Source organism: Canis lupus, chromosome 28, assembly GCF_011100685.1.
Source record: "Canis lupus familiaris isolate Mischka breed German Shepherd chromosome 28, alternate assembly UU_Cfam_GSD_1.0, whole genome shotgun sequence".
Lineage (NCBI taxonomy): Eukaryota > Metazoa > Chordata > Mammalia > Carnivora > Canidae > Canis > Canis lupus.
The window spans coordinates 9,021,819-9,035,009 of NC_049249.1; the positions used below are offsets into that span (position 1 = coordinate 9,021,819).

General features: G+C 44.3%; 1 protein-coding gene across 50 annotated transcripts in view; it reads right to left on the reverse strand.

Annotated features, from left to right (window-relative positions):
• SORBS1 (sorbin and SH3 domain containing 1) overlaps positions 1 to 13,191 on the reverse strand; it is a 229,066-nt gene that overhangs the window by 5,701 nt on the left and 210,174 nt on the right. For 26 of the 50 annotated variants that reach the window (XM_038578257.1, XM_038578253.1, XM_038578250.1 and 23 more), the window contains 3 exons: positions 5,278 to 5,337; positions 4,483 to 4,541; positions 2,195 to 2,307 (listed from right to left, as the gene is read on the reverse strand). In XM_038578257.1, coding sequence (XP_038434185.1) covers positions 2,195 to 2,307; positions 4,483 to 4,541; positions 5,278 to 5,337 — 232 coding nt within the window. The remainder of the gene's footprint in view (positions 1 to 2,194; positions 2,308 to 4,482; positions 4,542 to 5,277; positions 5,338 to 13,191) is intronic. The other 24 variants (XM_038578287.1, XM_038578275.1, XM_038578271.1 and 21 more) reach the window with 1 other exon arrangement.

The following is a 13,191-nucleotide window of genomic DNA, read 5'->3' on the forward strand; positions in this document are numbered from 1 at the left end:
TGTGGCTGCCAGAAAATTTGTAATTTCACACATGGCTTGTATTCTGTTTCCATTGGACTGCACTCCATTGGAGTGTTGCTGACTTTTCAGACCTGGCTTTTTTTTTTTTTTTTTTTAAAGATTTTACTTATTCATGAGAAACACACAGAGAGAGGCAGAGATATAGGCAGTGGGAGACGCAGGCTCTCCATGGGAGCCCCATGTGGGACTCAATCCCGGGACTCTGAGCTAAAGGCAAACGCTCAACTGCTGAGCCACCTGAGCCACCTAGGTGCCCCAGACCTGGCCTCCTTCTGATCGGAGCAGTTCAAGGTAGTGAGGGGCCACAGGCTTCTGGGAGCCTGCGGAGGATGGGGCAGCTTTCTAAGAGGCTGGTGAGGCCCAGGCAAATCCTTCTGGTTTCCCACTTATGCTGTGGCCTTGCCATTCTTACTACCCCAGGCCTGATAGGACTTCACTTTAGCAAATATTTTTCTAGAGGCATCAGGAAAGAGCTAGTCTTAGAAAGAAGATAAAGGTAAAGCTATCTGCAGAAGAGGAGAACAGAGGCAAAAAGTCAGTCAGTGCCTCCCAATAGCGTATTTATGCTTGAGGAGAAAGAATAGAGACTTGGGGACAGATACACTTGAGTTCAAGTATTGGTCTGCTATTGGCTACCTGGGTGACCTGGGCTAGTTATGTAACCTTTGGGCTTCGGTTTTGAGTTTGTGAACTTAGGATAATTCTTGTCTTATAGGCTGTTTGTTGAGAACTTCAATAAGTATATTAAACAAGTATCTGCTTTTTTTCTGGCGGGGGGGGGGGGGGATTTTATTATCAATGTATATTGTGACAGTTGATAGCCAAAAACTGGCTAGAGGGCAGGGGTATTGAGTGGTCAGAAGGGAACTTGTGGGAGCTCACAGCACACAGGGACGAGGGGTGGGAGATGGCAGCCTTTAAAGGACAACTGTGGTTGTAGAGTGATCTCTCTGTCCTGCCCCCAATACCCAAGACCAGCTGTCAGGCTGCCTGGGACCCAAGACCTTCCATGAGCTTCTTTCTGACTGATTCCCAGACCTGTCTGAGACTCTCCTTTTAACTGAGCCCCTAGGACATTCCTGTAGCTGCCTTCCCCTGTCAGGAATTGTGAGTAGGTGTCCAGTGAGGATGGATAGGGCTGGGGGCTGGGCCAGAGTAAGGGGAGACAGGAATTGGGGATGACTACCAGCATGCAAGACACGTCTGGGGCCATGGGGGCCAGCCCACTGCATGGACACACACTCTCTTCCAGGCACCTCATATTTGGAGCCTTGTGCACTCGGGAATCTCACATACCAATCCTTGCAACACTTGGGGCTTTTGTACACAATCTCTCCCATTCTGGGGACCTGGAGGTCACTGAAGACTTCAGCCTACCAGTGTGGACTTCTCAGGAGCCTGCCTCAGCTCTCAGGGCTGGGCCTGCTAAGCAGATCCCTGAGATCACCTAGTGTGACCGGGAGGGAGTGGAGCGGAGATCTGGAAGGGGGACAGGATGGGTGTCAGGGCTGGGTTCCTTGGTCTCATGACTGTGAAGGGGCTGGGCACAGAGGGTTCATTTGTTTGGCAGTGGGGGAGGCTGGAAAAGAAGAGGATAAGAAGGCCTGAGAGGCTGCCCACCCCTCGGGGCGGGGTGGGGGTAGGGGTGGGCAAGTTTCTGCTTTGTAACAAAATCTCAAAAAATGTTGACCTCTCCTCTCCTGTTCTATAATGGTGAATCTTTTGTATTAAGCAGGTTGCTTTGATCAAAGTTATTAGAAGCCTGCAGTAAATGAGGTCTTTAGAATCTCTATACATACACTTGAGTTTCACAGTTGAGATCATGGCTCAAATTTTCTCATGTTGTTTCATAAGAGTTTTGAAGAAATTAAATTTTCTAATGTAGAACAGATATATGCATAATAGAAATACAAACAGAACTCAATGAATTTGACAATTGCCCTTCTGTGCAGTTGTGTTGGCATATTTGGGTTTTGGGTCCAGTATCATTAGCATCATCCACATTGTCTTCAGAACAAGCACAGAGTGGGTGGCCCAGTGTTCCTGACAGCAGTACAGGATCTGAGAATGCTCTTTCTTCTGTGCAAAGAATATTGCCTTTTGTGTGGCTCATCATTCCTAGTTACTCCTTCAATACACAACTAGTAAAAAATAGCATGAGGAGATCACTTACCAACAAACCATCCGTCATCACATTTTTCCATGACATCAACAATATCTCCATCTCGGAGTTCCAATTCATCATCATTCTGTGGTATATAGCTATATAATGCTTGGTAGCTAAATCTAAAAATCAGAGACATTGAGTCAAACACTGATAGGACCAAATAATGAATTTTCAATGCCCATTTCAGCTAAATTAACACTTTTTTTGTACACATCAGTGGGATGAGAGTTATTTTATTGGTTACTTCTTTAATACTGTAGCATTTGGGGAGATCCACTCAGCATATAATAAGGAAATAAAGACTGACGGATGGGGAGCCTCTGACAAGCAAGGTTATGATCAGTCCTTTTATTTAGTTTCATTTGGTTATCATAGCTAAGCATTTTGTCTAGATGTCTCCTCCTTAAAGTTAACCAAGACTTTTTCTTAACATAGGAGAATAGAGAGAGATTATCAAGGATAATCAGAAGTTACTTAGGTCCAGAGATAAACACTATATTCTGGTCACATAAGTTGGAGAGCATAAAGCAATTGCTGTATACATATAAAATTGCTGTATTGACTTAAAAGATGTAAAAAGTACATTCCAATTGCTTACCTTGAATTTCTTAGTATGCTGATACATAGTACGTTAATGGTTTCTATTTTTTTTTAAGATTTTATTTATTTATTAATTTAAATAATCTCTACAACCAAAGTGAAGCTCAAACTCACAACCCCCAGATCAAGAGTCCCATGCTCTTCTGATTGAGCCAGGCAGGGGCTCCTCATTAATTGTTTTTAAATATGATGACGTTTTTCTGAAATTCTTGAAAGCTTTTTGCTTTCTTTCTGTCCCAGTGATGTTTGCGATTCAGATTTTTATGTACTTGTTAGTTGGCCTAAGGCAAGTGCATCTGTGCTGCTCTGTCTGTCCTGACAGCGGCCCACTGGAGAAGCCTGGCCTACTTGTGGTGAAATCCAATATGTGCTTGGGCACCAAGGAAAACTTTCATTTATTCCTTTGACAAATACTTAAGGAGCAACTATGGTGGACCAGTTTACAATTCTGTGTATTTACTATTCAAAACACAACAAAGGGCAAAACTTGGCAAATGAGCCAACCATGTACCAATTCCAGTAGATGCCAGTGATTTCCAGAGAGTGGGCAAATGAGACTAGACACACGTAAAAGGAGCCAGCCTCCAGGAATGAGAGGTTCATTTTCCTCTGCTAAAACAAAGGGACCATTTAATTTTATACATTTATCCAAATTTATTGATAATTTGGTCGATGGAACTGTCTCCAATGAAGAATTAAGAGATGCAGACAGATTACCAGTTGGTAAGCAAACATATTTTTGATATTTCCATATTTGCCTACTGTCTCCATACAACTACTTGGACTCCTTAGAATGTCTTATCCTTCTCTTAACTTTCACTGTGGCTGCCTTGCTAGCCTCAACCCTGGGAAATAACTCCTGATACCTGCTTCTCTATCCTTACTCCCAGACAGTTGAGACTGCTGGGCCAACATCCCACAACCTTGCTGCTTGGGTCTCCCAATCAACTCTAATTTTGGATGAGCCTCATGCTGCTCAGGGTGCTGTTCCATTGAGTCCATTCCCCACATGGACCTTTTCCGAGTTCACCAAACACACTGTCTATCTTGGGTCTTTGCATATGTGGTTTCCTCAGCTGGGAAGATCTTTTACTTTCCTTTCTAGCTCTCAAACCCAATTTGTCTTTCTGTCTTTCTTTCTTAACTAAGCTCTACACCCATGTGGGACTTGAACTCATGACTGTGAAATCAAGAGTTGTATGCTCTACTGACTAAGCCAGTCAGGGGCCCCTTCAACTTGTCTTTCAATGCTCATTCCAAATCTCCCTTCTTCTGGGAATGGAATTTACCTCTATATGCTTAAAATATAGGAGATAACCAATGTCGCTTTTTTGTCGTCGTTTTTTAATGAGTGGATCAACTCTATTCTTCCAGGCAGAACCAATGACTCATTCCTCTATATTCCCACACTAGGACTGAAGCCAGTCAGCACTGCCCTCATTTGCCCCTGGATGGCAGTTCATTCTTTCCTGGTCTCTACTCTCAGTAGTCTGTGATCTCCTTTATTCACCTGCCCACCACCTTTTCATGTTGGCTGATGGGAAACATGGCCTCAACTAGAAATCCTCAGAGAAGCTGGGGGTGACTTGTTCATTCCCCCCAGATGGCCGCCCCCATACTTGGTCAATGACCCACTCTCTAAAACCAACAGTCTACTAAGAATGTAAGAAGGGAAGCTCGCCAAGTGTACTTACAAATCTTGTGAGGTTTGACTTCTGTCTGGGGTGACTCTTCGCTGCTGGGCTTGAGGTTGCTGAGAAATGATTAAAGATGATTTATTGTCAGAAGGGGATACTTTGTGATGAAAGTCAAGGGGATGAGAAACAGTGCTGCAGTAATGAACAGATTTTTCGGCAATGTTTATGATCTCATTGCAAACTGCTTCCTGTGAGTGGCCCCGAGATATCCAGAAACCCCCATAAAACAGTCAACGTGGGGACAAAAACAAAAAACAACAAAAAAAAAAAAAGAAAGAAAGAAAGAGAGGAAGAGATGTAACATTCCAGACGAAGCACATAAGTCCAGGAAAACAACAGAGTTGAAGATCCAGGTTATAAAAATAGATATTCCAGTAGTGGAGTGCAGGAGGGATCCAGGCGTAAGCATGGAAAAAACAGGTAAGATACAGAATTTGGAATTTAGTATGAATATTAAAAAAAAAAAGGGCAGCAGCATAAAAGCCTGTAATTAGTGAGTAACTACCACAAATGGAATAACTTCAGGATAGAAATGCAAGTAGGTATCCCCAGTCATGCACTAACCATTAATTTAATCCCATAATGTAGGCAGAGTACAAATATTGCCTCTAAAATTCCTCTGCTTTCTGAGAGGGAAGGGGGTGGCCAAACATTTCCCTCTAGGACAATAGTCATATAATTCTTGCAAATAATGCCTCTGTGAGTTAGCCAGGCATTACTCCAATGGAGACTCTAGAAGTCAGTAAGGATTCACTTTAGAAAAGCTACAGTCTTATTCAACAGGCATCTTACCACATAGCACTTTTCAGATTCTGTGAGATCAGGTCCTGCTCTCAATGAATGATGAGAAGGCTGTGATCACCAAGCAAATTATAAGGGAGACATTTTAGCAGATGTCACATTGGAATGGATTCAAAATAAAAGTGTGAGCAAATACACGTACCACACCATCACACTCAATGACACCAGATACTCGTGGCCTATGGCCATCGAGTTTCCATGACAACACGGTGGGTGCACAGGAGAAAACGCAATGCACAGAATTACAAGCAAGCATCCAGGCAATGAAATGGGAAGTTAGGAATATGAGTGCATGAGTTGAAAACGAACACAGGGTCCCCAGATTGGCAGGAAAGAGACACAGAAGGGCTGCCTTAAGGAACAGTTATGACCCTCCAGAAACACAGACATTGGTCCTTTTGCTCTCACCTGGTAAGCAACTTTGGAAGGGCTGCTGTACCCAAAGCTGGTTTCAGTTATCTTACTAACTGGAAGCCTCCTTTGGCAAAGAAGCCTCAGAACACTAACAGGTATGCCACATTTGTGTATTTATGAAAACAAACAGAAATGCTTCTGCAAAACTCCTTGGTAATATCTGAGGTATCAAACAAGACTGTTCCCCTGGAGAAATCTGCACATGACACACTCCAGCCAGGTATGAGTTCAGATATCTCACAGGGCAGAGCTTGCTTCCAGAAATAGGACTGTGGGTTCTGACACAGCCGTAGAAATGAAACCATCCCTCTTCACTCACCAGCTCAGGTACCATAGGCTGATACGGAAACACAGGTGCAATTATGGCCAAGCAGACCCACTTTTATTTTATTTTATTTTTTTTTCCATTTATTTATGATAGTCACAGAGAGAGAGAGAGAGAGGCAGACACAGGCAGAGGGAGAAGCAGGCTCCATGCACCGGGAGCCTGACGTGGGATTTGATCCCGGATCTCCAGGATCGCGCCCTGGGCCAAAGGCAGGCGCTAAACCGCTGCGCCACCCAGGGATCCCGCAGACCCACTTTTAAACTGGGTCTCCCAACAGGTCAGGAAGTGTGTTTGGAATCATTTCCCTGAGAAAGGATTCAATGCCAAGCTCTAAGAAATATCCCTAAATAAATATTTGACGAGCCATCTTCCTTGGAGAAACACTCTAGGTAATGTGTACTAATAGCAACAAATCATGGTAACTCCAGGTCCTTCTAGAAGGGCACTCAGAGATCTTTTATACATGACCCACTTGATTCACAGAGAGGCCCAGGGCCTCCCCTGAGGTCACACAGCAAGTCAGTGGGAGATTTGTTTTTTGGATTCTTCTACTGTTCCACTGGACCTTCTCTTTTATCCTTGGACCATTTCCCACATCATTAAGAGTACTCATTGATAATATTTCCATGAGTCTCACAGAAACCCAGAAAATAGGCAGAATAGGGTTTATCACCCTATTTGCTTTTAAAACCCAGGAAGCTGATGCTCAGGGGGCTTAGTGCATGCCCTAATGTCCCACGGCTAGCAAGAGGTCGAGTTGCTGGGCTGCCTCTTGCATGCCACCACACCATCCCCTCCGTCGTCTCTGCTGTAAAGGGGCTCATCCTTTAGCATGTCTTACAGGACCAACTTCAAACTCAGATATCACTTCTATACTCCTGTCCTTTTGGGAAACCTCTTCAAGTTCTCTAAACTTCTTCAAAACTCCAATCCTTTAAACCAGGGAGTCTGACAGGAGTAAAGGAAGATTTGGAACTGCAAGGAGCCTTTTCATTGGTTTTTCTCCAATGTCTCCGGATCTGCAGGCCTTTGCCAGGTGACCTTGTGTGGCCCCACTCACCACCCATCCAGCCTCGGGATCAAGGCTTCTGTGTAACAGAGGAAAGCAATGACATTTCCAAGTTCTGGCTATGGGGCTTTGATGTAGTAGAGGAAGGAAATATATTCTGGGTGATACCTATAGGCAGATTTTGACAAGAGGGAAAACTCTAAAAGCGTGAGCTGTCCAGTAGAAAGGCTGCCTGGGGAGGGAGGGAGCTACCTATCCCAGTGGCTGGTGAAACTGAGGCTGTGCTATGACTCCATGGGATGCTGTGGGGCACTGCTTCTCAACCTTTTGTATATGCTGTTATCACTCAGAAACCCTGTTAAAATGCAGACTCTGACTTGACACACATGGGATGCATCCTGAGACCCTACATTTTACTTTTAAAATTTTATTTAAATTCAATTAGCATATAGTATATTATTAATTTTAGAGGCAGAGTTCAGAGATTCATCTAGTTGTATATAATACCCAGTGCTCATTACATCACATGCCCTCGAGACTCTACATTTCTATTGGTAATGTCCATGATGCAGGTCCACACACCAATTCGGGGAATAAGGCTGTAGAGGACCTTCATTATCTTTCACTGAGATTCTTTGGCTACAGTGTGCCAAGACTGATCGGTGTGGGTCACACCACATGAAAATGAAAGTTCTCACAATAACCAACATATTTCCAAACTCTGGCTAGTAGTCTACTGACTACAGGTCAAAGGCAGATCAAAGAGAGGATGTGGACAAGACAACCTCTTCACATTCTGTCCATAGCTTACTGAAGCCTTGTAGCATCTTTTAATGAACTTAATCTCAAAGGAGTGACTAGATCATCATGCAAATATCTGGTGCTTAAGAGAGGTTTGGTACATCAGATATAGTAAAAAGGACCTAGTATTTTAAAAACAAATAACAACAGCTTTCAAAAGCACAGAGAGGTCCATTACCTCATCTGTTTTGTACTAATCCTTTGACTTGGAGAGGGTAGAAAAGGACTTTTAGGGCTCAAGAAAGTGTGAAGATTTGCACAAGGGGACAAAGCCACTGAGTACTGAGTCCTCGGTGTCTAATGGACATATAGCACCTTCCTCTCCAGTCCCGTTGGGATAGCTATGACCATAGCAACACCTACTTTCTGCCATTTGAGACAACAGGTGCTGTCACGTTTCTTCCTGAATACCTTTTCTTTATGTAAAAGGTACAGTGTATGGTAATGGATATGGTCCAATCCTTAACTCAAGGATTCACTGTACTAGAAGGGATACTGACTCGGCTAATACTTTCCTTGGTCTGGGGTCATATCCAATCAGAGTATAATCATCATCACAGCCTTCTAGACAAAGTTGACATCTAGTAAAATTTAAGTCATCCCTGAGAGGTAAGGATGGTTTGACTCCTCACAGTCTGTGGAATGAAGGACAAAGGCAAGATAAACATTTATCCTATTAGCTAAGAGTCAATTTCTCCTTGTTTGAAATGCATTCCCTAAGATTTACTTTTTATTTTATTTTTTTAAAATTTTTATTAAAATAAATAAATAATTTATTTATTTATTTATGAGAGAGAGAGAGAGAGAGAGAGAGAGAGAGGGGCAGAGACACAGGCAGAGACACAGGCAGAGGGAGAAGCAGGCTCTATGCACCGGGAGCCCGACGTGGGATTCGATCCCGGGTCTCCAGGATCGCGCCCTGGGCCAAAGGCAGGTGCTAAACCGCTGCGCCACCCAGGGATCCCTACTTTTTATTTTTAAAAAAGATTTTTATCTATTTGAGAGAGAGAGAGAGAATGAGAGGGAGAGAAAGTTCATGAGCAGGAGGGAGGGGGAGGAGCAGACTCCATGCTGAGCAGAGAGCCTGACATGGGGCTCGATCCCAGGATGCTGGGACCATGACCTGAGCTGAAGACAGATGCTTAACCCACTGAGCCACCCAGATGCCCCTAGAAAAGTTTAAGTTATATACGTGACTCATGTTCTATTCCTATTGGATAGTGCTGCTCTGCTCTGAACCCTCTCTTGCCCTTCCTTAAGCCTCATAGTAGACAAAATTCTAACTATGACTTCATCCAGGGTTAAGAATAAAGAGAGTATTATCTTACACCAAGTATATTTTAGACTTTTGGAAATACACCCCAGTTTTTTTCCCCCACGTTTAGAAAACTAGCCATCAGCCCAACACACACACACACACACACACACACACACACACACACACACACACACGATGCACCGCCCCCCACCCAGCCCAACAGTAAGCAGGGGTTAGGTGCTTAGCTGCTGATCCGGAAATTGCATTAAGTCCATATTTGCACATGCACTCATAAACCAACCCCTTGGACTGGAGTGCTTGTTTTATTCCCCCCCCCCCCGCCCCCCAGCAAGCAATCCTGCATGAATCCTTGGGCTGCTGCCCTTCTATGTTCAGTTCACAGAAGACACCCCCCCCCCCCAGAATTCCACACTGGCCTTCCTGGGACTATTCATCCCTGTTTTCTTTTCTTTCTTTTTTTTTTTTTTTTTTTAAAGATTTTATTCATTTATTCATGAGAGACAAAGGGGGGGGGAGGGAGGGAGAGAGAGAGAGAGGAAGGGAGAGAGAAAGAGAGGGAGAGAGGCAGTGACACAGGCAAAGGTAGAAGCAGGCTCCATGCAGGGAGTCCGACACGGGACTCGATCCCCGGACTCCAGAATCATGCCCCGGACCGAAGGCAGGCGCCAAACTGTTGAGCCACCCAGGGATCCCCCTATTATTCCCTCTGGATTCACAAAACACCTGGTGCTACCAAGGAGTTAGTACGCATTCTGTCCCAGCTTTGGGCGTGTGCCAAAGCCTTGAAACCCCAAATAAACCATCCACAGTGTAAAGAACAGCAGGAAGTCCTGGAGATGTGAACAAGATTAAGGAACTCAACCTCAGTGTGGCCCACACCCCGGGAAACATCACAGGTCCCTTCTGCCCTCCTAATGCCCCCACCCCAAGTTGCTCAGAGATGGCATTCCTCAACCCACCGCACACCCCTATCTTGTCATCTGCTCAGAGCCTACCCCACCCCTCTTTCTGGGGACCTCCGCTGGCATCCCAGGGGAGATCAGACTGGGTGCAAGGAAATCTGAGGTCCAGGCCAGGCTATGATACTAATTCATTGTCTTTCAAGTAAAATGCTTAATTTCTCTGGATTTCAAATTCTTAGTAAAATAAGAGGATTGGACATGAGTTATGTAAATATCCTTTTTGGCTCCAAGGTTCTAACATATGGGTCAGAGTGCATGCGTCCCTGTGAATTGAGAACCAAGGTGGGGGGAGGGGCTGACCTGGCTTAAGAATGGAGGCACTTCACTCGAGGCCCACTGAGGACTGGGAAGAGGGCCTCTGACTGCAGCCTCCAGATGTGGACAGAGGTGGGGGAGGGGCAGAGTCGCAGCTCCTGGAACACCATAGGCAAACTAGGCCAGAGGAGCTGGAGGCCTGAATTGATTCGGGCTCCTGGCTTTCGGCTCTAGAACACTTCCATAGGACCCTCAAAACAGGACCCCTCCAACTTCTCCCTGAGCTTAAGAAAAAGATCCCAGATTACCCCTAAAATAAATTACAACCAATTGCTTCACGTGTTCCCCACCTAGCCCAGACACAATCCCCTTGCCAACCACTCCACAGAGAACACATGCCTTTGTTGTAACTTGAATCTGATTGCAACACTAAACTCAGACGCTCAGCCTTCTTGTCATGGTCTGTAGCATGTGGTCTGCTTCCTCCCCTAAAGTAACCACACAAGGAATGGCAAACGTATATCCAAAGATGAAGAAACCGAAATCTTTCCAAAAGGATGCCTTCATACTCAAGGTGAGAGAGAACAGGAAGAAGCACTACGTCTACAGAAGGCAAATTCACAGTTTTCTAGATTCTGGATTTGTGTCACATAAAGTGGAGGGATTCTTCTCTCTCCTACTTTCTTCACTCCCCCCATCCCCATCTCCTCTTAGGTGGGATGGGGTAAAGAGGATAAAGCAAACTGCCTCCGCTGCTTTGCCCCATTACCTGGATATCACACAACAGGTATTTTTTGAGTCCCAGTGACACGCTCTGTGCTGGATGTGTTTGCCTCCATGTTCTCTCACTTCATCCTCGTAAGTCAACAAGGTGGTCCACATTTATCTCACCTTACAAAACTAAGACCCAACATGTCTGAGTTGGGAACTGAAGAGCCAGGATGTGAACCCTGGGCTCTCAGACCCCAAGTCCTGTGTCCCACTATACCCTGATTCTCTGTGCTTGTGTGGTACTTGAAGGACACATCAGAGTAGCTAGAGGGGTCACTGATCAGGAAGGAGGTCATCTCAGGAAGTACTTTGTAGCTGGCACCAAGGTTGCTCTGGGTACCTACCATTGCTCCTAACACCTTTTTAGGGGTGGATACTTCCAACTTTAACTCTTATTTCCGTACCTCAAGTGTTGAGAGAATACCCGCTGGTTATTTCTGTAACTGTAGCCAACCCCTCTCCCCATCCTGTAAATTGTTAAACACTCTCTGTACATATTTAGAGATTTCCCTTCTGAGTGAGTCAAAGGAAAATGTTTCCCATTTTTAGTTGGGTATCTTACCTCTTTTTATTTCCTTTTTGTTCTTGTAACTTGCATCACATGCTTTCCCTTCTATTTCTAATTTCCATGCCCAGAGCAGGCCTCTGTCTTTGTGCTGATTTTTTTGGGAACAAAGCTAGCTTCCACATAGGCATATTCCCTCTGAATCTCCCAAAGCCAGTTTCTGTCATCACCTGAGTATCTTTTTTTTTTTTTTTTTTTCTGAGTATCTTTCTCTACGGGTATGCAGTAGTTTGTTCTGGTGCTTCTCAGATGCTTTGAGGATATACGGCTTTCCTGAATACTGATTTTATTTTATTTTATTTTATTTTATTTTATTTTATTTTATTTTATTTTATTTTATTTATTCATTCATTCATAAGGATTTTTTAAAAAATTCAGAGAGAGAGAGCGCGAGAGCGAGAGAGAGAGAGAGAGAGGAGAGGCAGAGACAGACAGAGGGAGAAGCAGGCTCCATGCAGGGAGCCCGATGTGGGACTCGATCCCGGGTCTCCAGGATCACACCCCAGGCTGCAGGCGGCACCAAACCGCTGCACCACCGGAGCTGCCCTGATTTTATTGTTGATTGTGCTTCCTTTCCTTTAGAACCCAAACAAATACTACAAAAGTTTTGTCACTATTCTCATCTCATCATGAGAGTAGAATAGGCTGGGGGCTCTTGACGTAGGGGGCACAGACTCCTGGGAAGCTCTCAGATGGACTCAGGAGTGGATCTCCTGAAACTTGATGAAAAATTGGGTGTGTGCTATCCTCGTCGTCCCCAGACTACTGGCCTAGAGTCCTCAGCTGACCTCAGATTCTCAAAGGTTCTGTGATCCAGAAAAGGCTATGAGTCACTGGAGTAGATGATCTGCAAAGATGCTTTTTTAATTCAGACATTCTATGAGATCTCCCATGCCAATTTTAGGAACTCTTAAAAACCAAGGCTGGATACCAGTCAGCAAACAGTGCCTCTCTCTTGGGAAAGCTCAGTAAGTTGATGATGATGCTAATGACTGAGATTTGTAAGATGATCTTCCCCTTCACTGTCTTGATCACCCTAAATCTTCTTGGCCAAAATGATGCCCAACAGAATCCAAGAATTCTTTTTTTTTTTTCTTTTAAATCCAAGGATTCTGTTGATAATTCTGAACTCTTGGGCATTTTGTATGTGTGTTTTTGTCCTATTACACTCCCCAAACCAAGGGGAAAACTTTTCATTTTTCTGTTGTGAAGTCCTAAAGCTAAAGGTCTTCAGTAAACCCCTTACTTAAAATTTTGTAATTGTCCTTTTTTTTTCTGTTATTCACATGGGATTTTTAGCTAATCATAGAACACCAATGCTAAAAAGACCTTTAATTCCCTTGTCTACATCTTTTGTTTATGGATGAGAAAGCTCCCAGAGAAGGGAAGTGATTCATCCAAAGACACATGGCAGGCCAACAGCAGAGCTGGGCCAGAGCCTGGGGTCCTGACTTCCAACACAGTGCTCTCCCCACTATATCGTGGTTCCTCTAAACATCCCCTGTACATCATTCACGCCTT